Below are 27,898 nucleotides of genomic sequence, written 5' to 3'. Positions count from 1 at the left end.
TTTGTAGCTGAAGTGCACTGCCCTCATGTGGTCACAGCACTATCAGTTAGTGTGTGTGTGTGTGTGTGTGTGTGTGTGTGTGTGTGTGTGTGTGTGTGTGTGGCCTATATCTGTCTCCCAAATCTCCCACATGAAATGCAGACAGGAAGAAGAGAGAAGGTGTCTCGTCTGGGGCGCGATGGTGACCCACATCCTGGCTACACCACACCCCCCGAAGCATCTCTTTACGTCAGACTCCATAAGCACCCACGAGATCAGAGCTGTACGGTTTCCATACATTAAAACCAAACGTGCCTTTGTCTGAATGTCCCACAGACGCCTGTGGGACACAGAGGATGTGGACACTTCCTCTGGATTTCGAAATGCTTCGTTTTACTGGAGTAGTGGAAGCCAGCGTCCCGTCAAGGACGCGTCCATTTCTTGTTCCGTAGGGGTGCGCGCGCTGACGTTCATTTGCATATGGATTTTTTCTTTTTAATATCTGGTTCTTTCCCAACAATTAGTGCAGTATTTATCCATTATTATAAGCCCGACGGGCACGCATTAATCCTCGCGAGGTTCATTTTGTAAACTATTTTGCGGCGTCGTTCCCACGGCCACCCCTGCGGAAACATGGTACGGTCCACTCCCTGCCGCTAGCCGTCGTTGGATCCACCGCCACCCAACGGATCTGTCGCGATACGAACTAGCAACACTCTGGGCACAAAAGCCGCGAAAAGATGCGCCCGCACCGGATTAAAACGACGAAACACGCGACAGGAAGTCCGGCGAAACTTTACCGAACTGTGCCCAAACTTCGATAGAACACGAGCCGAGCCACTTCTCCTGCAGTTGTCGAGTGGGAGCATTGTTTTATCTCGCCACTATCGCCGCTGGACGCGGGGGTTTCTTCTTCTTCTTCGTCTCCTCCTCCTCCGCCTCCTTCTTCTTCGTCGTCTTCTCCTGGAGCAGTCCGGTTCTGATGAATTCACCGAAAAGAGACGCAGACGATGATGTGCCCGTCAAAGACCCGGTGAAATATGGCGAGCTGGTCATTCTGGGGTGAGTCTTTCGAAAGCTGAAGGCGGTGGTAAAAAGAGCCCCTCCGGGCGAATGGAGCTGGAACGTGTAGCCGCACAACACACCCGCGGACGACGTGTTCGTTCCGGCGGAGCCCACTGCTCTTGTCACACACACACACACACACACACACACACGTCCAGTGTTTCCTTTGAAGTGAACGTCATGGTTTAGCTCGTCTGACCCGCGGCGCACGGGTGCGTAGTAACGCGACAGAGTAACTTTATACTCCAGGGCAGCGCTCATCCTCTCCCGTGTCCGTGTGAAGGGTTTTACACATCTCATGTGGCTCATAGTACACGAGGCTACACGGATGTAGCCGCTTTTCCTTTTCTTTTTTTCATCAATGGTTGTGGGGGGATGAAAGGGGGGGGGGGGGGGCTGGATGGCTCTGGCTGAAAATCCCAATGATGTCATACTATGCTGGATCTGCGATTGCTTTAAAAAAAAAAAAAAGTGAGGCTGAGGATTGACGATTTCTGAAGGAACGTGCATCCCTGCGAATATCATGACGTCTCAAAAGCCTGCATAGTCTGGTACTATCAATTGATGGCACGTTGCATCCAGATGACCACCCATGCCAAGGAGGAAGGATGAGTGAGGAGGAGGAATAAAGCCCCTCTACATCACCAGCACTCACACACACACACACACACACACACACACACACCACAGCATTTCCACCCCTACAGCTCCACTCCACAATGTGCATGGTCTGCAGGGAGCAGAAATGCCACACAACACACACACACACACACACACACACACACACACACACACACACACACACACACAGTCACGCAGCGCTTCCTGTGTATGCCAAAGATAACTGACCCGATGGCCTATTGCCTTCCCCTCCGGCTGGACGTGGAGTTCGGAGGCTGTGGGCCGCCTGCATGAGAATACTGATTAGTCGCCCTCCTCGTCATTTGACTCTTAGAACAGAGCCGTCCTTTGCATCCTCCGAGGAGACTGAGGAAATGATGGTTTCATGCAAATTGGGTTGTTTTTTTTCATCTTTACAGAGAAGCGGCACAACACTTCATTTGCCTCTTTGAGGGGAGGAAATGCGTTTGTATAAGCTCTCTTTTTTAAATGTTTCCATTTGGTCTTGCCCTGCAGGAGTTATGGCCACTGTTAGGTGTCCTCTGTGTGGGTTTGGACCAGAAAGACTGTCACAATCTTATTACAGTTGTAGACGATACAGTGTTGGTGACAATATTAATATTGTTCCATAACTTATCATATATGTGTATATGTAGGATTTATTATGATTCAGACCCACATCCATAATCTGTCCGCTATACTCACAGCAGGTCAGGTACCTTTGACAGCGGACCCAGCATCAGTACAGGCTGTTCTTCATGTGCTTCCTGTCAGATATCACATTTTCCTGGTAATGTTTTGTGCAAAGTGAGGTCTGACTCTGCAACTGTCAGCCTTGATGATGGCATTGCCCCGTGTGGTCGACTGCCGCTTCACTGCGGCCCGTGTGATCTTCGCAGTGGCTGTCTGCCATCGCTCATTACCTTAGTTAGCCTGGACACCATGTAATAGCGCTGCGCTGCACTGTCCCAGCGGCCCAGCGTCGCTCAATTCACCTCTAACCCATGACCCGCTCTTGTCGCCATGCAAACACCCTCTCGTCTTCTCTGTTTATCTGCCCCACACCAGTTTATCTCAGCTGTAACCCCTCTTAACGCTGTCTCTGTCGCATTATCTGCCTTACACCCAGTCCTCTCCCTGCCAGCCTCAGTGTTTTGCTGAGTGCTGACTTTCACAGCAGCAGCCCGCGTCAGCGCCTGGCCCTCAACGAAAATAAACCCTGTGTCGGGGGGCAGAAGGAGTGAATATTTCATATTGTGCTTTATGATGTGCACACATGCATGATGCAGGCCATGGCTGCCCAGCAAATCATTACTTTTTGAAGCCGCTCTTCCTGTGGCCCTTTCCCTCGACCCTCTGCTTCGCGTTGTATCTCTACCCTTTCTCTCCTTTCCCTGCCCTTAGCTTCAGTTCATTCATCTAGCTTAAGTTTTTTGTTGCTAATACTCAAGACGCCTTCTGACTGCTTTTCTTTCTCTGTCTCCCCTGTGCCCTCTTATCCCCTGCTCCCTTTCATATCTATCTTTTTAACCAGAGCCCTCAGAGCTCTGTCCTCATATGTCTTCTTTTACTGACCCGCTCCTCTACCTGTCAGGCGGCCATCAGTCTGAATTAACAGGCAGGGCCATGGAGGGAGCAGGTAGCACTGAGTCACCCTCTTTGATTGGAGGCTCTCACCAGAATCCTGCTGACTGCCTGCCCTGCTCTGGCCACGGTCGATGAATTTTGGCCATGCGATTCATGGAAGTTTAGCTCATTACAAATGCATAATGTCAATAAACTTCTCTTACACACTGGTAGATTTAACCACCCAAAACAATTTACAGGTTTTTACTAACAAAATTAACTGCTATCACTGAAATTAATAAAATGTGTGTCACGTTATTGTACGGAAGCTTGATCTAGGCTAAAATTTTGTCCCTTTGGTTTTGCTCCAGCTGCTACAACTTAAACTACAACCGACGATTATTTTTTACTGTCAGTTAATCTGCCTTTTATATTTCTGGTACTATAAAACAAGACAAGAAAAACTTAGAAGTTGGAAACGACAATTACACGATAATCAGAATATTTGTTGCTTTAATGTACTATTGAACAAATAACTATTCATTGCAGCTCTTGAAAATTCCGAAGTAACAACAGATCACAAGCGGCATCTTGTGCTTCATTCCAGGTTTATAATAGAAAACAAAGAAAAAAGAAAAGATTTGTGACCGGATGTTTACTGCAGTTGGTGAAGCCGCTATCTGTTGTCAATGGCCCCATATTGTACTCATCCATAAATGTTCTTCTTAACTCCTTATATTGATTGTTTGCACGATTTCAATGTTTTGTTGATATGTAGGGGATTTTGACATTCAGGCACACATAGTTATGTCAGTGTGAAAAGTATCTGTCTGTTTAATTTGTGTATGTTTTTTGTCTGAGCAGCAGCCCCAAACCCAAAGACATTCAGTTAACTGTCATAGAATAATAATAATAATAATAAATACCTTTAATAAGCAGGATCTAATAATTTGACCAAAATATTACAACTGATTATGAGAATGTTTACTCATTTATCTTCTGTCAAACCACAAATTAATGAATCATTTCAGTTTTAGTTCAGAGTAATAATGCTCTTTGTACACCATTTTTCATCTGGAACTAAGGACTGAATCTGTTTATTCTGTTGTCACAGATCAGATACTTGTGTCCTTAATGAACACCAGAGCCAAGAGTGACGTCTTGAAACTACTGATATAATCTGACCAGCAGCAAAAAACTTTTTTGATGAATCAAACACAGTTTCAGAGCTACGTCCAATAGAGTCAGAGCAGCCAGTGGCGTGTTCAGCCCACGCTGAAAGACTTTGTCAGAGAACAGAGCCAAACCAGACGCCCTCTGATCTGGTGCAGTTTGAAGGCCAGTAAAAGCAGTTATTGTCCAGACCGAAGTCTTCTTGCCCGAGGGGTATCCGCTGAATAGTTGAATAGTTTTAACAGGGAACATGCCCTGCTGATTAGTGAAAAGCCAGAAATCCGGAATATGCCTTCTGTGTCAACCCAAACTGAAAATTATGATCAGCATGACTTGGTGGGAGAAAATGAGGAAACATCCGGATTTCACCCAGAAAGGAGTTAACGTCATAACATTACACTTATTGTCATTAAACCTGAAAAGAAAGATCATCTTTATGTTAAAGTGTAAAAGGCTCAGTCTAGAATACATTTTTTACCCCTCTCTTAAGAAAACCACTCTTTCGTGCTTTCTCCTCTTAATTAACACAAACCTTAAAACTAGTTTTCAGATTCCTTGCTCAAAGCTGCACGGTTAATGGTTTTGTGTGAATGTAATGTGCTATGGAATTGATTATAAATAATTCCGTCCTGTCCTGAAATTATTTACTATAAAGAGAGGTTAGACTACGAACAAGCTCCTGAACCCTTGGCATGCAAACAAGATCGCAGTTTCTTTCCCATCATGAGGCATTCTCAATAAAGGGATATGAACAGGAAGGGATGTTCGAACTTGTGTACATGTTGTCTCTGAGTTGTATTCTTGTCAACTCTAGATAAGTTGGGTGTGATGTCACTGCTCTGTGTTTTTATTTCTGTCCTGTGTTCTGTTTTTTTGTTTGTATTTCCACAGGTACAATGGCTCTCTTCCAAGTGGAGACCGGGGGCGCAGAAAAAGTCGCTTCGCTCTGTACCGAAGGGCCAAGGCCAACGGTGTCAAACCCAGCGCTGTGCACATCCTCAACAACCCACAGGACAGCAAGGTACGTGTGTGTGTGTGTGTGTGTGTGTGTGTGTTTTATCAGTGTGTTGTATTAGTTTCCTTCCTGTGCCTCCATTGTCTGTCCCAAACGGGCCAGAGGAAGGATGACTAAGCATGACTAAGTGTGTGCATGTGTGCGTGCAGTGTGGTCATTGTGACATGCTACAATATTATTTGACAGTTATGAGTTGAATGTAGATACATTTTATTGCCCTTCAGAAATATCTTGTTTGTAGTCAAGAGTACGGATGTGAAGAAAGACAATCGAATGTTCCAGGAGATGAGCACATCAACTTTTCTTGCTCTTGTTCCTGTTGTTGCAGGCTGTACACAGCAGGGGGCAGCACAGCATTTCGTTCACCCTGTCCCGCAACCAGACAGTGGTGGTGGAGTACTGCCATGACAACAACACAGACATGTTCCAGGTAACACACGAAGGCAATCAAAACAGGGTCACATTTTTTTCTGTAAAACCTCCTTAAATAACGGTTGATGGTTTCACAGCAGAATTACTCCCAGATTTGTTATCACAAGCTCTTTTCCTCCCAAAATACACAGTTATGTCATCTCATCAAAGTAGTTTCTGCTGTCAGTGGATTATTTTGGTTCAGAACCATAAATTAGTAAAAAAAATAAAAGCTGTGGAAAATCTCCAAGAAAGTCTATTTTTATACACCAAGTTTTGTTCTTAGTATAGTATCACATATTCAATTTATTTACAGAGGAAAATAATTAGGTATCTTTTACTCAAATCACTTACAGCATTAAAAGCCACAATCGTGTTTAAAATTATAACAGTATGGCGATACAGTGTGTATCAATATCAATTCTAAATTTATCTTGATAGATGGTATCTAAACAGCGTTTCTCTGTGGTGTCCCCTGCAGATCGGACGCTCCACAGAAAGTCCCATTGACTTTGTGGTGACGGACACCTCCGGAGGGGGGAAGGAGGGCGAGGACCCCTCCATCGCTCCCAGCACGATCTCACGTTTTGCCTGCAGAGTTGTGTGTGAACGCAACCCACCCTACACTGCACGCATTTATGCCGCAGGCTTTGACTCCTCCAAAAATATCTTCCTCGGAGTGAGTACACTGATAATCCAACTAATAAAAGGTGTCTCGTAAGAGGTCTATTTTTGGAATCATTATTGAAGCAGTTTTAAAAATTGTCTGATGTGATCATGGATGGATTTATACATCCTTGTGTCTGTGGTCCCTCAGGAAAAAGCTACCAAATGGAAAAACCCCGATGGGCACATGGATGGCCTGACCACCAATGGGGTGCTAGTGATGCACCCAGAGGGGTTCCCTGAAGAGCCCAAGCAGGGGCTGTGGAGGGAGATTTCTGTCTGTGGCGATGTCTACGCCCTGCGGGAGACACGGTCTGGACCCAGCCGGGGCAAACTGGTGAGTCACCACTGTTTTTGCTTGCCCCGTCCATTTTGCCTCTTGACCCCCATCAAGATTGTGAGGTTTATTTTTGGTTTGAATGTAAAGTGTGTGTCAACTTTCCAGGCCGAGGGAGAGAGCAGTGCACTACGAGACGGCTCCCTGGTTGACCTGTGCGGTGCCACCCTGCTGTGGCGTACAGGCGAGGGGCTCATGCGTGCCCCCACCCTACGCCACCTGGAGGCACTTCGCCAGGAGTTAAATGCGTCACGGCCCCAGTGTCCTGTAGGCCTCAGCACGCTGGCCTTCCCCAGCCTGCCACGCAGCCACAGGTGGGGGCCACAATCTAAAGTGCTTGGTCATACAGTTGACAAAAATATATTTATATTCTTCAGTGTTTTATACTTCATATCAAAGCTGCTCAATTTCTTAAAAACAGTGTTAAACATGTGGATGTGTTACTCCAGCCTTGAAGAACGTCAGCCCTGGGTCTACCTCACGTGCGGCCATGTCCATGGACGCCATGACTGGGGCCAGAGATCAGAGGGAGAGGAGGAGCCAAGAGACGGAGATGGCTCCACGGCCCGTCGAGAATGTCCCCTATGCAGGAGTGTTGGTCCCTACGTGCCCCTGTGGCTGGGCTGTGAACCTGCTGTGTATGTGGACGCCGGCGCTCCGACGCACGGTTTTGTGCCATGCGGTCACGTCTGCTCAGAGAAGACAGCCAGGTACTGGGCAGAGACCCCACTGCCGCACGGGACCCACGCCTTCAGACCCGTCTGCCCCTTCTGCTCCTCTGCCCTCAGCACCCCCGGCTGGACGCGGCTCATCTTCCAGGGCCCCATCGACTAGACGCTACGACACAGCAACCACTATCACAGCAACAGCAACAGATAGACGCCCAAGTTTCATTCACGTTGCAAACATTGGTCAGTATGGAAAGGTAATTACGTAGGAGTGCTTACACGTTATTAATGCGTATGTGTTCTGCAGTCAATATTCTACATTGTCAGTGAACACAACTCGGAGCTGAAGAATCCTTAGTTTTGTTTATCCTTCAGTCCTTGTTAATTGGTATAAGATGTGGAGGATTGGTGAATAGTATTTACTCTAAGCGACATGGATTTCACTTCTCTGTCATTCAAGAGTCTGCTGGTTTTCATTCCAAACCATTGCTACATCAGCTGATTTACCAAATCTCCATCAAGAGAAGGTCTTCAGAAGCAACACTGGATTTACACAAAAGCTTATTCCATGTCCCATCTCAAACATTTATTTTTACTGCCAGTAATTATACACTTCACATTCTGACTCTAACACTTGAAATGACAAGTAGCTTTTTTGCACATAAGAAAGAATAGATAATAGATAGATGGGAGGATGGATGTCCTTTATTGATCCCAAACTTGTAAAGTCCTGTGATACAGCAGCGAGGTATCAGGCACACAACACGCCATAGAAAAGATATAAGATATATATGAAAATATAAAAACTAAAAAATATTAAGACTGTACATATTACTGTGTTATATTATACATCAATTGGTTACCAATAGTGTGCATTAGAACATGTTAACAGGACGGTGCAAAGATGCCGGGTTTTGTGTTAATCAACGCAGAAAGAACTGTTGTTTTTATGTGGTTGTGGGTCTGTGTGTTCCTCAGTGAAACATCTATTCTGACATGGAATTCTCCAGTTTTAGATTTGATATCCAACCACATTTGCACTCGTTTGCTTTCTGACTTTCCCGGGACAGTTGTCTTTGTGTTATTTTTGTATTCCAATATCTTTGAAAATCTGTGAAATCTCTGCACAAGCATAAACAAGTCCCCCTGTGTACTAATAGCTTGGAATTAAAACCCGCAGACTCTTTGATTAGCACCAGACGGAACATTACATACTACATAAGGCCACATCTAATCCAGATTATCAAGCAGACAAAGGATAAACAAAGGCTGGGAATAAAACTGGCCAACAGCCATTTCATTACTCCCTCAAGCAATAATAGCACTCCCATAGATAAGCTACGTGTTGTACTATGTGTAGCCAAGTGTTGTGTCAGCGCCGGTCACGTAGAACAAGGCTGAAGTGGTCTCCGGGTTAAGGGCTCAACCAGAGGTGTGTTCAATTCCACGATCATTTCCACATTTGGTCTTAGACCAGGAATGAAAGTGTGATGTAACCAAAGGCAGAGAATTTAAAAGAGGAACGACTGAATCAGTACCTGACATTTATTTTAATTCTCATTTCAAATGCATTACGAGTTGGAGGTTTTTTCCCCGGCTCTTCCAGAACCCAGGTTGGGTTGTCTGGCTTGAGAAAAAAAAAAAGTATGCCAAATTAAATATGTGGATGAATAAAAATACATTTCAAATTCATGTAGCCACCGCATGCTGACAATAAATCAGCATGTTCAGGCTGCAGAACAACACAGGAGTCATCACAAACCAACAGTTAGTTTAAACACACCTCTGGTTACTGAAGTATGCTAAGCAGGGTCTACGTTGGTGTGACAGAGCGTCGTAATGGTTGGACCTTGCATAACCTCAAAAGAAGACCTTTCCTTTTTTTTGTTTAAAAGAAAACTATTTTGTTAGGAATGGGGGGGTGGGGTTATTTGGGGGAGCGGGATGGATTCTTTTAGATGTTCAGTGTTAAAAGACAAAACTATTTTTCTAACAGATAATTGGTTTTAGTTTATTGTTGTTACTCAGTGTAAGCAAGTTCAGTATGTTTCTGAATATAATCGTGTGGTAGATGTAGGAGAGCTTGTGAGTGAGAAAACGTTGCCAACACTGTGTCCAACAAACACACTTAACACACTGCTACCATAAAAACATTGCCCAGACAATGAATGTAGCCAAATACTCAGGCTATGTTAAGCCTTCCCTGGTGCTCATATTGAATGGTCTATATTGTGATACTATTTTTGTAACTAAATATTATGGTGTAGCTCGGTGAACTAGCTCAAACGAGTTGGATGAACTCAATAATAGCCTCAAGTATGGAAGACGTATAAATGATAATACACACTCATGTGGAAATCGTGTCTCGCTTGCATGTGCTGAACGTACACATACAGTATGTACACTACACAGACACTTGACTCCAAAACTTTGCACGGTGGATTGCCAACCTGTTATTCACGCTCAGAGGGTTTGTTGCAGACCAATATGTCTTCCAAGTACCCTGCTCCCAAAACTGCAGGATTTAGTTTCTGTTTTTTTGGAAGACGTCTCCAAAAGAAATAAGGAAGACAGAAAGAGACGGGGGTGAAAATTCCTCATACTTGATAAACGTGTGACATTTGTGAATGAAAATCATCAAATCCCACTTTGTACTATGCTAACACTTTCCACCAAACCAATTCACTGCAGAAGGATGTCCACATCGCCTGTTTGCATTTTGTATTTTGACCGATCGTGGTACAACACAGGCTAACTAAAGTCGGCCTGCTGTTTTCAGGATACTGTATTTTCCACTTGAAGTGTGAATACAAGATTTAAACTCCATACAATGCGGTGGACGGTTGACGCGGTGTTGATAATAACTGTAGCTCAGGATCAGTGATTTCCGATTCACAGCTGGCGAGGCCTAAAGGAAGCCTGGTAGAAGACACTTTGAGTCAAAATGTTTTAGAACTTCAAAATACATAAAAAATAATCAAGAATGTCAGTGCATACCTCCGCCAAGGCCCGACAGTCCCATACCAATAGACATAACGAAATATGCTTCAATAAGACCCATGCATTATTCTGTGGGAAATCGGTGAAATGTCAAGAAATCTTGCAATGTAAAACAAAGGAAAATTTAATGGAAATACATTCTGTTTTTTTTGCGTAATCCTGCTAACAAAAAAAATCCAACCAACAAAACAAAACGTAACCTCCTTGGCGGAGTAGAAAAAGAGAACAGGTAAGAGAAGATCACCACAGGTCAAGGTTCAGTCACATACGGGTCTTACTACAGTTTAAGGTCAGCTGGCCTTTTACTAAACACGCCAAATCCAGTGAAGCCTCCTCTTGAAGAAAAATATATACAAAAATTAATGTAACATTGGCATGTGGATGGAAGAAGCGTTGCAGCACCCTCACCGGCTTCTTGTTTGTGACCTGACTTTTTTTTTAGATCACTTTTCTTAACTTCTCCTTTGCTTTATTCTTTTCGGGTCACAGACGTTCATATGCAATTTCCTTTTTTATATTTTATAGTTTATTTTTAGAATTTAGTCCTGGTGAAAAACTCAGACACATTAGCGTGGCATCAGGATATTTAATACCACCAGTAACATCATCAGCTCCTCCCTAACTTTTATTTTTTTTAATATACATACAGTATATCTGTCAATTGACCTCCATTCCAGATGGCAAAACCTCAACCTCTTCAACTGAGTAGCTGACACTTATTCTACAGCATAAAACCTCACAATTAACAATGCATTCCTTTAAATACATCTGTGTTTTGTACAGCTATTTTGTATTATTTTATATCATATTCTTCTGTAATTGTCCGGTGCACAGACAATCGCTATACACATGTCAATAAACCTGTTAAAAAGTTGAATCGGCTCTGCGGCTGTTTTTGTACCTCGTCTCTGTGGCATGAGGTCAAGAATATACTCATTACACAGAGCTTACTTATGTACCTATTATATTATACAGTTCATTGTATTTAGATGAAACAAAAAGCCAAGTGCCTGTACATGTGCTGGTTCCAGCAGATGGCGCTGTCTACCAGCGCCGAGACGTGACTGCAGGCGCCTTCTACACCAGGATGAGGTTACTTAGAGTTGCATCACCTCTTTAACATAATCAACCGTTTGTAATGAGCACTTTTGGCAGTCTCATTCGTCACCACGCACATGTGATAAGGAGCTGCGAATGTCTGTGAAATTACAGAACGCACGATTTAAAATAGCAATTTAAAAAGACTTGAGTTTGTCCCTTTGCAAAACAATTCAGGATGTTGGCTGAAAGACCTGCTGAAAGCGGTGTTTTTCAGAAGTTTGTTAGGAGAGGGATTTTTCTCTTTCAACATTTATGAAGCCAATTTCAGGGGCATCACAACAGCACACACTAAAGCTGTAACTATAGAGGAGGCTTTAAACAAGGTGAACTGCGGTAAATGTTAAGATGAAACATGTATTTTTTCCCTGAGGAGATGCAGTTTCCCTGAATGTTGACTGCTTATGGTAAAAAAATGTTGAAAATGTAATGCCCTTGTTGTTGTAACCTGGTTTTCTCTCAGTAACACTTGACAAACTTCTAATTTCAGATAAGAGTGGTTTAAAGTTTAGAAAATGGCGACAGCTGATGCAAGCGAGACTGGATGGTTGAACCCAGAAACACTGGAATGAATTTCTGGTGTAGATCATTGAGGATGTCGGTGCTGGAATACCCCTCGGGCCCCCCCGAAACCGCCCGCCTGGTCCGAAGAGCCTCAGGTTCACTGAAGCAGTTGGTTTATGGTAATATGATAAGTTGTAACTTTAAAAAAACATATCAGCTGACATGACAATACTTTGCATGCAGCAACACAACGGCTGCGTTGCAGAGCCGCTCCCCCCGACATTCACCAAAGCACACGCAGACAGAAGAGTCATGGTGCTGTAACTGATAAGCTGGTGGGGGTGTGATGAAAACGTAAGCGTTTCTGAAGGGTTCACACCTGTAGAGGCTGGGAAATATAGGACGCTGATATGTCCTGGTGAGTCGACACATTTAAAGATAAACGCGACGTGTGGGGCCTTCTCTTTTGTCAAAAATCCAAGTCATAAGACTTAATCATTTCAGGTGATATGGTATTTGAATGGTGCATGCTAAATTAATTTGTCTTAAATCAGATTAGCACAGAGGTTCAGTCAGGACAGTGCAATATTCCAAGTCTAGGAATAATATACACACTTGAACAGAGAGGACAGAAACGGGATGTAATTGGGGGCCACGCTGCTCTTTCTTGCCCTGAGGCTCCTGTGTAGTTTTATCCGGCCATGCTCTGTGTGTGTGTGTGTGTGTGTGTGTGTCAAGGGACGTAGCATAGATGCTGGAGGCAGGGTTTCAGCAATGCAGCTGAATTCTCACTGGAGGGATTTGTAGGTTTTGATCCCAGCTAATTAATGTGAAACCCTCAATGGGAGTAATGGGTATCTGTGACTGGGAAGTTTGAAGGGGAATCTCCTGTGTGTGTGTGTGTGTGTGTGTGTGTGTGTGTGTGTGTGTGTGTGTGTGTGTGTGTGTGTGTGTGTGTGTGTGTGTGTGTGTGTGTGTGTGTGTGTGTGTGTGTGTGTGTGTGTGTGTGTGTGTGTGTGTGTGTGTGTGTGTGTGTGTGTGTGTGTGTGTGTGTGTGTGTGTGTGTGTGTGCGTGCGTGTGTGTGCGCGCGCGTGTGTGCGCGTGCGTGTGAGGACCATGTGAAGGCATCTGAGTTGATGTGTGTGTGTGTTAATCAATGGCTCTGAAATCTTCCCTCTCTGAGGACTCCCTCTGAAGGTGGCAGGGGGCCTCCCCGCCATTGTTCCATCAATCCAGCCATTAACTACAAACACTGGGAAACTTTAATTAAGCTGGGGGCCACAGACGATTAATTAACTTCAAGACTTTCGCTTCTTTTTTTCTTTCCTCACACACATTCGACTTTAGTCACTGAGCCATAGAAAGTGTTAATTTAGCCACATCATTTACAAATCCAATTAAAGCCAATATTGAAGCACCTCAAGCTGCTGTCCTGTGTTCTCCGCTCTTATGACATTATTCTCTTTTGTGGCTCCACGAGCAGCGGATGCCAGCACACGTAAGCCGAGCAGAATGTATTAAACGGGGGTTAAGAGTTGTAATAAGTTTGATTGTTTTATGGAGTTTATTATACTGTGTTATCCTGTTAGGGAGGTGATGTCGTGGCAGCGAGTTGGTAATCCAGACCGTCTTGTGTTTCACAAAGTCGTCTACCGCCGCTCTGCTTTCGTCACATGCCACAGTTTTCGAAGGGGGGGTCCAACCTGGATGCGACTTGGCGAGGAATACGATTGAGGAGGAAATCTGCCATAGACGACTCCCTCAAGTCTTCAGGAAAACACTACGGTACCTTCCATCCCTGTCGAAGTCATATGACGCCTGCTGGTGATGTGGCGTCAGTTTATACACCCACTCTGTCTCCCATCAAAGCAGTAATCCCCAACACTTTTATATATACAGGACACTATTTCAGCAAATGAACATTTGATATCATATGCAGCAGCGGTAATGCTGAGTGACACTGAGGTCACATGGTCTGCAAATTGTTTTTGTAATTCGCAACCTGATGGGACTTTACATCCCAACTGCACATATCTGGTATTTTGTGGACTCATTCCAATAATTTTTAAGCTCAGTGATTTTAAATTTGGCTACTTACAGGTCAGTAAGGAAAGTACTGCTCCGCCAGAATTGTACTATCGGTAAAGAGGTGAATGCATAATTTAGACACTTATGTAAAGAATTCAGTTTTAAGACAATGATCACTTAAATGGTAAAAATGATTAGAATATATATATAGAAAAAAATATCTGCAAAGCCAGATATCACTAGACATACAGAAAAATATTAGTTTTTTTTATGTTGGTGAGCTGATCCTTTGATAAAAATGTCATTTTTATTTATATTGATATCATGTTATGGCATCATTCATTTGGAAATCAGGATATAGTAAAACATTACTTTACGTTACATGATTTAACTGACGCTTTTGTCAAAAGTGATTTACTATAAATGAAAGTTTACCTACTAAAACAGCATCAATACTACTACTACTATTTTTTCCAGTCGCACTTGCAATTTACAACAAAAATTCTTCTGTATACATAAAGTCTCCAGTTATAATGATAGATTGGTTGATTTTTTTTCGATTGGAGGGACAGTGGAGTGGAAACAATATTTAGGATATCGTCATAGAGTTAATGTCCATATACCTCCATGAGTTTTGTGTTTAAAATATCAGATTCTTAATGCATGTGAGCCTGTATGGCTCGTGCATTTGAAATTCCTCACTAATGTTGCTACGAGGGGATCGTGTTGCTAGGTTTGTCATCCTATAGGCAGGATCCTTTCTCATGTGGCTTGAAATGATTTTTTTTTTTATCCCTTTGGAATCAAGTGACCTTTCCTGAGCCTTATGGTTAAATTTTCAAGTTGATACCGAACATGTACTTTCCTTTTCCTATTTGTCTTTTCACAATCCTCATGTTGATGATGGTGGTGCTCCTGCAATGACGTCCCTCTGCTGCTGAATGAATGTAGGCCACTCTTCTGTTCCCCAATTGCCTTCTTTTCCTCGCTGGTGTTGCTCTCTCTGTTCACAGTCGGCGTGACCAAAAACAGCCCTGAGGAGGCATTGCCATAATTCCCCGTAAATGACAACTAATGAAGATGGTATTTCCCCTCATTACTTTGTGTCTGTTAGGGGGCAGGGCCGTCAGTGGGGCTTGTTTGATGCAAGCATGTGTCACATTTATGTTCCTCTCTGCTATGTGTTCACGGTTGGAAAAGGAAGTGAAGAGCTCCCCTTCTCTTTTTCTCCTCTCCTCAGCACCTTCAGTGGTCAGGGATGAGCACTCTCCTCTTATGGCTGCATCAAGGCACACACTCAATTATCCCTGCATGGTAGGTGAGAGCCGTTTTGAAAACATTTCTCATTACACCTTATCACCGGGGCACAGAGGGGGGCGGGGGGCAACATGAGGCAAATTAGAAGGGGTGAATGAGAGTCGGAGAGCGAATGACGGAGGGAGGACTGGAGAACATCAAAGTGTTCCCACTTAAATTGAGTGATCTTGTGTGAAAGATCCCCACTACATAAAGATTACCCCCCCACACACACACACACACACACACACGCACACACCCCCAACACATACAGCTGATATCACACCCACACACATACCCTTGAATTAATGTGTCACGGTCTAATAACTATAAGGATGACAATACTGGGGGGGCTCCTGCACATGAATGTGTGCGTACATGCACAGGGAGGTCCAAAGGTCTGAGACCAGTTTTCCTGTTCACTTCAAAATGTAGGAATGTGCTTATGTTTGTTTGTTTCTGTTAGGATACGCGTGTGTATGAGTAGAGGGGGGCTGACTACACGGGCAGGCAGGTAGAGATCACACAGCAAGAGGCTCCGTTTCATCTCAAACCAACCGACTGACGTGTTACAAATCCCACCAGCAGCAGCAGCAGCAGCACTGAACAAACCTGCCAGCACTCGTCAGGTAAACACTGACACACACACACACAAAGAGAGAGATATGCAGGGAGTCTGTGAGAGTTGATCTGTTGCCTGTTTTCCACCAGTTTCATCATGTCCTTTAGCTAAATGCAAATTTTGGTCATTTTCAGTGCATTGCACATGTTGGCTTTTTTGTATATTTTGTTTATCCATATCCATATAACTGTGTGTGTGTGTGTGTGTGTGTGTGTGTGTGTGTGTGTGTGTGTGTGTGTGTGTGTGTGTGTGTGTGTGTGTGTGTGTGTGTGTGTGTGTGTGTGTGTGTGTGTGTGTGTGTGTGTGTGTGTGTGTGTGTGTGTTTCTAACTATTTGTGTATGTAGTCATCAGTAGGCCTATAAAAAAATTCCTGTGTGCATCCTGTGTCTTCCCCAACAAGTTGTCTTTCAGTGTGTGTGTGCGTGCGTGTGTGTGCGCATGCGTCTGCTCGTGCGTGTGTCTCTGCTCATTCCACTCGGTGGATTAGTGACGTCGGTGGAGCTCACCCTGTCCCTCTGATAAGGGCACGCGCTGCTGCCTCCCGCTCTCTGCTCCTCGTGCTCAATTTCAGATAGTGTTAATGGAATCTGTCCTGCGCGATTGTAATGCAAGTGAGACTCATTTTCCATGGAGCTTGGAGCTGTCAGCTTGGCAGGACTGCAGAGGGGAGAGAGCCAACGAAGAGAGGGTTGATGAGAGGACGAGGAAGGAGAGGATGAGGAGGTGTGTGTGTGTGTGTGTGTGTGTGTGACGTGTGTTTCAGTAGGCCTCCTCCTTATTATCAAGAAGCTGTAGAGTCGTGCCCCACTCATTTGCACACACAGCATGTTCATGTCTACACACAAACACACACAAAGACATATACTCTCACTTTGTCTATCTTTTCTTTGAAGATGGTTTAAAGTCTAAAGTGTTCCAGGTTTAACATTTACCAAACCTTTTTGGAACTATTGCATCAGAAGAAACAATTTCTCATGAGGTAAGTATGAAGGTGCGCTGTTATTTTTCAACTGACCCTTAAAATTAAAGATGGGATGAGCTTCTGTATTCACGATGAACTTAATCTTGACGGTTTATCCCACACATTGGAAATTGCAGTCTGAAGAACAATTCTTATCAAAAGATGAAATAACTCTTTCTTTCAAACATTAACACACATTTTTTTGGCCTTCATGGTGGATAAAGATGGATAGAAACGCTTTGGACTGGCAATATATTGGTTGTCACAATATACAGTATTAATTATTTTAACAACAACAATAATAATAATTACCTTTTTTATATAGCACCTCTCTAAACACAATATGTACGAATAAATAAGATAAATAAAATTCAATTACAATCCTGACAAGAATAGTTAGGTCTTGAGATTTAGATGGATCATAATAATAAAAAAGATTCCTCACTGCGGGTTTATTACCATAAACAGGCCTTTTCATGACTGATATTTTATTTTGCCATGGCAGAAGAAGCGCAGGCTTTACTATTAATATTAATATCAACAAATGTCCTAGTGAGTCCTGACAATGAGCGACATGCAGATTTTATGTCTGTGTACATACATACATATACTTTTTGAGACACCCCTAATTTACAAACATGTACATATTCTTCCGGTATTACATAAAAAAACGTGAAGAAGACAAACACTCCAAAATATGAAAGACAAATCAAAACGATAAAATTCACATACAGAAAATATTATATATCTATAATATGACTTAATAAGGATCTTTTTCTCCCAGCATGTTCCTGGATAGCTGGCAATTGTATATGTTCCATGTGTCATCACAACTCAATCTTTATCATTACATCGTTACGTATCAATATATTTTTTCATTTTACAAAATAGAGCATCACTTATTTCATAATATTAGGGAAAGTAGAAAACAAAATGAAACTGTGATTTGGTTTATGAAGCCGTTGTGCTGTTAGCAGTCACCTGCAGGTGGCAGTGTTCGCATGATGAACAGTCTGGTGACCACTGCTCTCCTGCCTGGACTTCCTTCTACCTGACCATCCACTATGTTCTGTCCCCTTACCTTTACCTTACCTATCCTTCCGTCCACAGCTTCTCTTCACACATCTCTGCTCAGAGGTATTAAACATCATGTATCTTCCCTTTTGTCAGCACCAACTCAACAAATTCCTGGATCTAATTTCTGGTTATAATTGTTGGCATAAACAGCAGAGGTTTTTTTTTGCAGAGGAAGGTCCAGAGAGTTCAGTCAGGTCACTTATATGTGATGCTCTTTCCCTTTCTGTCCCAATCTCTTCTCATTCACTGCTGCTCAGTTCAGGACAGGGAAGGGAATGAAATACCAATTTGGCAGCGTTGGAGGGATTACAGCAGTGGTGGGCCATCTTTAATCTGGGACAGACTGTGTCATTTGTCTGCACTTAAAACTGTCATCATCGTTTTACTGTCATCAAACAGTCCTACCCCAGTCTCTCGGCTTGTCACCCTGTCCCATCCTGTAAAAAAAAAACATGAAACACTGCTGGAGCTGATTAGACCCTTTAAAATAAATAAAATAAATAAACGGCAACCTAAATCTCACAGCCAGGGCTTTACGCAGCCTGAGCCCCCATTACTGCTACTCTACCCCCTGGGAGGACTTGAGCACCAACAGACCCTCCTTTCTGCTGGGGAGGGGGGCGGAGGAGGGCGTCCATCACTGACAGTAGATGAATGTCCATACCACCTCAGGGAGTGGGTTAGAGCAGTTTGACACAAACAAATAATGTGCAGAGAAGTTCATTAAGGGTCAGACCTGCGAGTGAAGAGCAAACAACCTTTAATGGACTCCAATCCAACATAATTCGTCCTAAGTGAGGGGACATATAGGCCTCTGCAGACACACACACACACACACACACACACAGAGACACAGACACACTTTCAAAAGAGCATATGCTTAATCACCACTGGAGTTTCCCAGGAAATAAAAAAAGCAGCGGTGGATTAAATCCTTCGAGCTGAACATTAGAGAAGTGCAGAGTTCAGCTCTTACAGGAAAAAAGGCAAATCATTATCTTCCAGAGAGAAAGAGGCAGAGAGGGGGGGGGGCAAGAATCAGAGGTTGAAAGCGGCAGACTGTGATACTGAGGAAGAAAGGCGTCACGTTGCGAGGAAGACAGACTGATAAAGGAAACAGAGCCATCGGCAGAGGAGGAGAGAAAGGGCCCCACAAATTGGCAAAGGGAAATCAGGGTCTCTCTCTGCTTTGCATTTCATTTACATGGCTGGCCATATCGACCAATCGGATTGGGAGCGGAGCCCGTGGCTTAGGAAGGCGAATAAAGACTCCAAATGCCTTCACTGCTCTCATCCCTCTCTCCCATAATACCCTGTCTGCCCCTCTTTTCTATCGCTCCCTCTCTCTTTTTTCCCTCTCCTCACTGTCATAATACCCTTTCTCTTCCCATTCTCTCCTCCCTGGCGTGGTACTATAAGCAGACCCTGTCCGATGTGATAGTGGGATGAGGAGAGGTGAGGAGGAGGGGTGCCCCCCCCCCACAGGAAACCTGAAAGAGCAAGAAAGTGTTTGTGTCTATTTTTGGGTGCACGTACATGTGGTTCATGTTTGTTTATTTTTAAAACCACACATAAGCAAGATAACTAATTTAATTTATTTTGTTGTTTGGGGAGTAGTTGTTGCCTTTGGTCCTCACCTGCACGTCGCACACAGTGTTGACGTGCTAACTTGACAAAACCACAGGCAAAGAGGACATGCAACATACACACCAACAGAAGACAAAATACATGCTAATTAATTTATTAAGGCTCTGTAATTAATGGGAATAATGTCACGTGTAATTACACATTACACATGGATGATGCTGATAGCTATCATGGGACCTTTTTGATGTGCAATGTGATGCTGCATTTCTTCGGTGGAATGTTTACACACGCACACACACACACACACACACACACACACACACACACACACACACACACACACTTGCTTCCCCTTGAATTCATTTGAATAATGGCATGTAGACACACACATTAGAAAACCATGAATGACCCCAGGCATTTCTCACAGAAGACATGCAACCACTTCACGGTTAAGCGCACACGCACACACACGCACGCACACCCACACACACAGAGAGCTTGAGGGTATCATTTTGTGCCATATTACACGTTTAATAGTGCACCACTGCCTTCCGTTCATGCGGGAGAAGCATACATCTGCGAGTCAAATGAAAAGTTTTGGTGGAAGAGGTGGAGGATGAGAGAGGTACTTATTCCCATCTATCATAGATAATAACTATAATCACCACATTAGTGCAGCATTTTAAAACATTCCCTTTGTGCATTGTTGGGAGAACAAATATTCTATTACATTGTTATATGTCTTGAACCTTCCTATGCTCATGATAATGCCATTTTTTCACCTTCAGAGGACCTGTGATGCCTTTGCTCAAGCTTTCATGGAGTGGCCCCGGACATAATGGATGACGCAAGTTTGCCATCAATCCCCTGTGATGCCTGACCCCAGCTTGGAAACCGCTGTGATTTCACTCCCACAACCACCACCACCACCATCATTTAACAGTGACTTGGATGGACTGGCAATGAAGTAAGTAAGTACGTAAGTAGGAATATTGGACTTTCTTCCTCTGCTCCAAACTACAAGCAGGCCAGCGAGCACCTGGAAGTCAGGAAAAGACATACAATGTCAGGTCGGCTGTGGCTTTGGGGAGATTAAAAAAAAAGGTTGTCGACTAACCAGAAGGCCGGCGGTTCCATCTGGGCTTCCCCAAGTCCGCATGTCGATGTGTCCTTGGTCAAGACACTTAACCCTAAATTGCTAAAAAGACTAGAAAAGATCAATGTAAATACCGTTCATTCACCATTTATAAGGATATAACAACACGATCCTCTGCAAAAATTGTCCCCCACTGTGAGGACACAGCTCAAAACAGCACAATATGGAGAGACAGAGTTCGGGCAGGAGCTTCAATTTGTGAAGAGCATTGGTGACAGGGTGCAAAAGATAAAGATAGAAAGACAAAATAGAGACTCTGCACCCAGAGGACCATGCATTCATCCTCATGTAACACAGGCTGACCTATTTATTCATTTCAAGATTCACAAAAAGACTCCTCACGAAGGTGTAACTAGTGTTAACTACTTTTCAAAACTGTGAGGTGGTTTGATCTAAAATGATCAAATATTTTTATGATGAATATATAAATCTTCAAAGTAACAGAACCTAGAGGCGCCAGAAATAACCGGAGGGGAAAAAATGCTACATTACTGAAATGTAGTGGAGTATAATTAAAGTTTAACAAGGAGCAGAAAAATTGATTCAAGCCAAGAACAAGTGTTTCTAATATTTCTAGTGACTTTATAGTAATAATTATTATAATAATACCAATAATAATCATAATCTCTTTAGCACATTAATCCGGATTCTATTCAAAACTTAAACTTATTAAACATTAAAACGAGGAGTGTACTGAAAAAACTGATCCATGTTCCTAGCTGCTTAGGATTCCTTGCACATCAAAAGATGGGAAGAGAATTATTATCATCATCATCATCATCATCATCGTCATCATCACCATCACCATTACCATCACCATCATCATCATTGCCAGAGCATGACCACAAACTTTTGCAGATATATAACTCTCCATCCAAGCTGAGGTTAATCTTTGGCAACACTTCTCATCATCTTCAGACAGGCAGCCTCATCTTTCACCTACGTCAACCTCATTATCCTTTTCTCTGCCCACACACGCACTCACACGCGCACACACACACATACACGCACACACGCACAGAGTACCACTCATTGCCGTTAATCATCAATAACAATACCTTATTTGTCAGGGAGGAATCTTTACAATGGGACCCCCCCGAAACACCACCCTCGGCGTGTGAGCCCCTCCCCCGACACCACAGTGTGTCTGTGTGCCACCAATTACTGAGCGCAAACTGAATGAGGTCATAACGGGATGGGGTCATTAGCAAAACAAACCCACCGACCCAGTGGGGCAAAAGGAGGCGAGGAAGACGGGGACCTCCTCCAGAAGGTCTCCCTCCAAACATCCCACCATGAATTTACACTCAGGCACCAGACACTTTCTTAGCCCTGCTTATTCTCTTCATCGCCCTTCATCTCACCATGTCTTCATCCACTCTTCAGTTGAACAAGTAGTGAGACGGTTAAACTTACGGTTAAAATGCCCTTGTTGCTTCGAACACTCAGAACTTTGTACATTAGGATCTTGGCGTCACTTTACACTGTAATGTGTTTAGATGACATTGAGGCAGTAAGTTACATGATACACAAAAACAAACAGCGGTAAAGGGATGACTGCAAAATGTACATGCAAGAAACCAATATTTGTTTCCCTTTACTTGTCATTCATGTCCTTGTCTCATTTGTGAGAAAACTTCTCACCAGATTTAAAAAGCTGTGATTACACACATAATTCACATCCCCGAATAGGACAAAAAACTATTTGTACTTTTTTTATTGCATTCAACTCAACTCTGAATTCTGTTGTTGCTGCTCTGATTATATGTATTTGCATTATGCATATTTTTTTCTATTAACTTCCACTGGCATTATTGATTACTTAATAAATTTGTAAATCAAGATTTAAAAAGATATGTTCAAGTTAATGCTGAATTCCTTCTCTATATGCTACAAAAGGTGTTGAAGAGGTGTACGTCTCCCCGTCAGTAGTAAATTGACACTGACATGTAGTGAATGATGCAGTTGTCTTATAAAACGTGATAATGTCTTTTGAGTTGCCTGTTAGTGGCACATCTTTGTGATAATTTAAAATGTGGCCTTTGAATACAACACAAGAGCTGCCAGTAGTTGTTTGTGTGTTTTGTCTATACATGCTGTTGTTGCTTATGGTGATGTTCTGTTTTGTGGCCCTTCCTTGATCAGGATCGTCTGTTGGTTTCTCCTTGCTGACGTCGCTGTGTTTTTTATGGCTGAAAAGTAGGACAGCGTATCTGTTGTGGGTCACAGTGGAGCAGGCAAAACACCTCCCCAGCACACACACACACACACACACACACACACATTAAAGTCCACTGAAACAACAAGTGCCCTCTATGGTGTGATAAGCCTTCTATGATAAATATAAGGATTAATATAAAACTGCCCTACAGTCATCAATATTGCAACTGTACCACCTGCACCTTAAATCATCAGTCAACATGAATATAAATGTCATCTGCCATATCGCGCATGGCGTCTGAGGCCGTCATTTCACAAACTATGAAAATATTGAAGATGCTAAAAGTGATTAGCGATGAGGCTGTCCAGCGTGCGTGTGTGTGTGTGTGTGTGTGTGTGTGTGTGTGTGTGTGTGTGTGTGTGTGTGTGTGTGTGTGTGTGTGTGTGTGTGTGTGTGTGCATGCATGCGTGTGCGTGTGTGCGTGTGTGTGTGTGTGTGTCCTTTGTTGGCCAAGGGCATATTTGTGTTTGTGTATCTCCATTGTGACGCGTGTAATCCACATGCTCTCTAATCCCAGAGCAGGTGGTCAGGCGTGTGGCGACTGTGGGGGTGCAGCGAGGGCACACTCCTCCTGCTCCCCTTAAACGCGCTCACACACTCACATATATGATTGATCCACAGACTTATGAACGCTATTTTGTGTGTTACAGAGAGGGTGACGAAACACAGAGGCACACACCTGCACTCATTCTCCCGCGTCTTGGGACCTTGTCACCAGAGAAAGATCTCCACAGGGAAGCCCAGGCCAGCGTTTTCCAGTCCACCCTCCCTGGCCACCACCCCCCAGTGTGCGTCCACAGCAGAGAGCTCACTGCTGCCCTTAACAGGTGGGCCGGGGCACGGCGCGGCGGGGCGGGGCGGGGCAGGGCAGGGCGAGAGGCATCTGTCAACAAACTCTGCATTCATCCCTCTCTCCTGCACTACGTTTCCATCTGCCCCAGAGAGACAGAGTGAGGAGGAAGGTCAGTAAAACAGTGGACATCAGGAGACTTATCCCGAGGCCTCTCCTGACGCCCACCGACTTCATTCTGCTCCGTGACTCGTGTCCCACTTATCTCTAATTGTGGCAGAGATGAACCCGTGTGTGGTTTTAATAAGATTTCCTCCACTGTACAGTTGACTGACGAGCAACGGGAGGCCCCGTGACCTTTGATCTCTGCATTGTAACAGCTGTACAGGAGGAGGAGGTTTGACAGTTGAGGTCTCTGCGTGTCTAACAAGTTGTCCACTTAGCGAGCTGTTGGCACTGATGTGACCTTATTTAGAGCTCTTCTCATAATTTGCTCGTATGATATAAACAAGAAACCTTATATATAACCCAATGCTTTCTAATTTGATCAGAAAACCACATTTCTGCTGTTTTAATCTGCCTGGGTTTTGGGGGGTTCGGGTTAGGACTGTGAGCGTGTATTTTTTTAAATCCAACATACGGTGTCATTCTAGTATCGAATACTCTCCTTCAGTAAAAGTTGATCCTTCTCCATCCTCCACAGGGAACAGCAACCTCATTCAGCATTTATGTCAAAAGTAACAAATTCCGTTGCTGACACGTTTTGTTTCTTGCAGTGGATTTATCCATAGATCCATACACACATCTCAGATAGATAATGCTGCGTGATACACATCTCTAATGTCCAACAGGCTGATATTCCTGCCAAAATATGGTATTAATCTGTTGGTGTGAGTTAAGCTGTATATTATATAAATTATAAACATGCTTTTATGGATTAGTAAGCACACATTTCTGATGTGAACAGACTTTTCATGTTTGAGATGCTGTGTTGAATCAGAGACAGTCTGTGTTCAAGTTCATGGGTTTAAGTGAAGTGAGGCAACAATATTGCATTAGATTCTTCTGCTTTTGCATTTCAGCAACAGGCTCATGTTACACTGTGGTCCAGTGTTGGAGAAGACTATTAGGCAGCAAAAAGTACAGTAGTTATTTTGATAGAAGATGTATAGTTTTATTCTAGAACCAATCAGACCAGATTGATTATTTTAAATCAAACGTTGTTGAACAAACTGGTAAGAATCCACTGTGCAGGTGGGATTTTAAAGCGATTTTACAGCCTCCGTGTGGCCTGATTCCTAACTGACATGAACACGCTCCATATGGGGGCTTCCTCGACAAAGCTGCCTTCGGTTATCTGTTTGTGTCGAATGCTTTTAGCTTCAGCTTATAGATATAAATTTGGCCATTAAATGCATGTAATCTGTTATTACAACATCTCCCTTTTCCACTCATAAGGAGATTTCTGATTATTTTTTTTCTTCCTGCTAATGGTCTGTTCTCATAAGGGCAGGAGTGCTTTGTTGGCTGAATGTCCACTGTTGACATAATCCAGGGTTGTAAGGTCCTGATGCTAAATTGATGAAAAAAAATCTTAACTAGGCATTACATTTATGTGAAACAGTAATGCTCTAATGGCAATTCATATTTTTACATATGCTGGATTTACTTCAAACTTGTAATCAGCTTTCTGCTTAATGTCTCTGTGAGTGCATTTAAACAGTGTATTTCAACAAATTACAATATATCAGCATTATTAGTATTTTGACTAAAATCTGTACCTCCGGCCATATGGTGGAGACACACGGCTCAAATCCTCGAACATTTCATTTAGTTAAATATTTCCCTAGTGTATAAGAGGTTTGCTTACATTCCTAACAGGCTCAAGTTTGGAAAACCATTTAATCCTACCAAAAGGGAGTTACCACAATAGATGAGATTAATACACGGATAACGATTTAAATCAGATATAAGTCTATGATTTCGAAGGAGGCCTGTACTCATCGTGGAATCTTTAGAGGGTTTTCTTTGCCTGCAGGATTGAAAAAGATGACAAAGAAATCCGACCGTTTTTATGTTGATACACTGTAAAGAGCACATTAAGTCACGTGACTCTGGGAAAAGAAACACAGGCAAAGATCCATGTTTTCAAAACACAAAATGCATCAGCAGAAGGTAAAAGCGGCTTCTATTACTGAAGCAGCACTCAGCTGGTCCAGTTAGTTTCAGTAGCAGTAGACCAATAGACCTTGTAGTAAACACACTTATTATGTTTCACACAAATATATATGGCTGTCAAACCAGAGCTCCATGTCGACAAGTTAATATCATTAAATGCTGTTTATGCATGAATGCAACCTAATATATCAACCCCCCAAAAAATATGAACAAGTACTTTTTACTTATAATACATTGTCACTTAACATTTTAGATGCTGGACTTTTTTATTGTACTTTAAGCGCGGTCTTAGTCTTCTTCTTCTTCCACCATGTGGAGCTTTTTCAATCAAAACAATAGCAACTTTTACTAAAGTACACTAAAATACAATAAAAAAATTTAACAAAGCATGTACACCAGAATATGGCGTAAATGACAACAAATTCAAAACCGAGTTCTGGTGCATCTACTTGAATGTTGACCGATCTAGTTGCGCATTTGGAGCAATTAAAAGATAAATTTGCTTTAATTCCCATTAAAACGTCACGACGTCAACATTCAGTCGTCTGAGTTTAAACCCATCAAACTGTATAATCCAAGAGATGACATCAGAGAGGGTCGTGGAACGTTGTCCCTCAACCGCCAGTCTGACGGGAGTACAGAAACACTATTGTTTCATCCATTTAAATGAGATTCCATGACTTGTTGTTGGAGATGAATTATGTATGTGTTGATATGTGATGGACAAGGTCTCTCTGGGAATGTAGGACACATACTTATGCATAACAATGGTCTTCGGTTATGTTCTCACCGACAAATTGGTCGAATATCTCCCGTGTTCTCTTCTCCATAAAAGAAAGTCTCTACAGTTTATCTTGTGATTATCTTTTATGCAGCTGCCGTGGTCCATATCCCAGTTTACCAAATGACGGTTGCACTGTATTCAAATGCGGAGGGATTGTTGCCTTGTCGCCCATATACCTTCACTAATTCTCCATTCTTAACAAATAGTCATATGCCTGTTTGTGACATGTTGCAGCTGATAAAAGCATAGTCCATATTTAACCCTGATAGGCTTGTTTAGATCCTGAAGTCTTCATCACTAACATCTGTTGATGTGTTCATGCTTTTCGTCTTTCCAGACAACAATTGACATATTGGTCTGTTCCCATTAGGCCTTTTGTATTGGGCTGACTTTAAAAAAAGAAATAAAAAAAGAAACACTTTTCATTAATGTTCAAGAGGAGTTGCATAGGATGCAGGATATGTTTTTTCCTCAGTTGATAACCAAGCCAATTTGAAATATTTCCACATAGAAAAGAGCCAATGTAAGGAATATTTTTGTTGGATTCAGGTATTGTGACAGGTTTCAAAAATGTGAATTGCTATCTGATACTATTTAAAATTAAAAATCACAGTTACTATGGGGGTTAAATTCACGGTCCCTGTGATATTTGCAGTAAATGATAAAATAAAATATGGACTATTACTTCATAAAGCTCATTAAGGCTGTATCTGAATAGATAGATAATATTATATCAATATAATCATATTAGGCTACAAGAAGCTTGAAAAAATATAGGAACGCTATAATGTGTGTAAAGCCAGTTTGACCTGTTTGAATTTTGAGCCCAGTCAGTTAAACACTTATGTGGCTGGTTTATATTTATATGACAAAAAAATATATTCCCCATCAGAGACGCATTTCATTTGCAAACCTTTTTAACTTCTACCAGCTCTCTGCATCATTCTACTGTAACTCTACCGCTTATACTGCGGGTCGCGAGTGTCCGGGTTATCGCTGCGGAGCAGGACCGAGACGCCCCTCCGGCGTGGGTCGGTTCCCTCTCCGCCGGCGGCGGGCACCTGCAAAGCCCTGGCCGCGCCGTGAAGTGGCG

At 43.0% G+C, this 27,898-nt stretch overlaps 1 protein-coding gene across 15 annotated transcripts; it reads left to right on the top strand.

Moving 5' to 3' along the window:
* The first annotated feature begins 15 nt into the window (after window positions 1–15).
* Window positions 16–26,868, top strand: LOC118290207 (E3 ubiquitin-protein ligase pellino homolog 2). 15 transcript variants are annotated; one of them, XR_007030038.1, is made up of 14 exons: window positions 16–1,041; window positions 5,296–5,425; window positions 5,748–5,849; window positions 6,312–6,509; window positions 6,648–6,833; window positions 6,942–7,147; window positions 7,283–7,744; window positions 12,185–12,258; window positions 12,347–12,521; window positions 13,787–15,215; window positions 15,373–15,446; window positions 15,895–16,057; window positions 20,465–20,643; window positions 23,704–26,868. XR_007030038.1 is itself a non-coding variant. In XM_047328401.1 (7 exons), the coding sequence occupies exons 1-7, from the start codon at window positions 962–964 to the stop codon at window positions 7,665–7,667; spliced, it is 1,287 nt and encodes a 428-aa protein (XP_047184357.1). In that variant the 5' UTR covers window positions 16–961; the 3' UTR covers window positions 7,668–11,378. The 15 variants fall into 15 exon arrangements, 1 of the variants encoding a protein (XP_047184357.1); XR_007030040.1 differs by having other exon boundaries at window positions 12,090–12,258; window positions 13,787–13,889; XR_007030034.1 differs by having other exon boundaries at window positions 12,090–12,258.
* The last annotated feature ends 1,030 nt before the right edge of the window (window positions 26,869–27,898 follow it).

The sequence above is a fragment of the Scophthalmus maximus genome, chromosome 18 (genome assembly GCF_022379125.1).
Source record: "Scophthalmus maximus strain ysfricsl-2021 chromosome 18, ASM2237912v1, whole genome shotgun sequence".
NCBI classification, from domain to species: domain Eukaryota; kingdom Metazoa; phylum Chordata; class Actinopteri; order Pleuronectiformes; family Scophthalmidae; genus Scophthalmus; species Scophthalmus maximus.
Note: the sequence above shows the minus strand (reverse complement) of the source record. Positions and strands in the feature narration are given on the sequence as shown.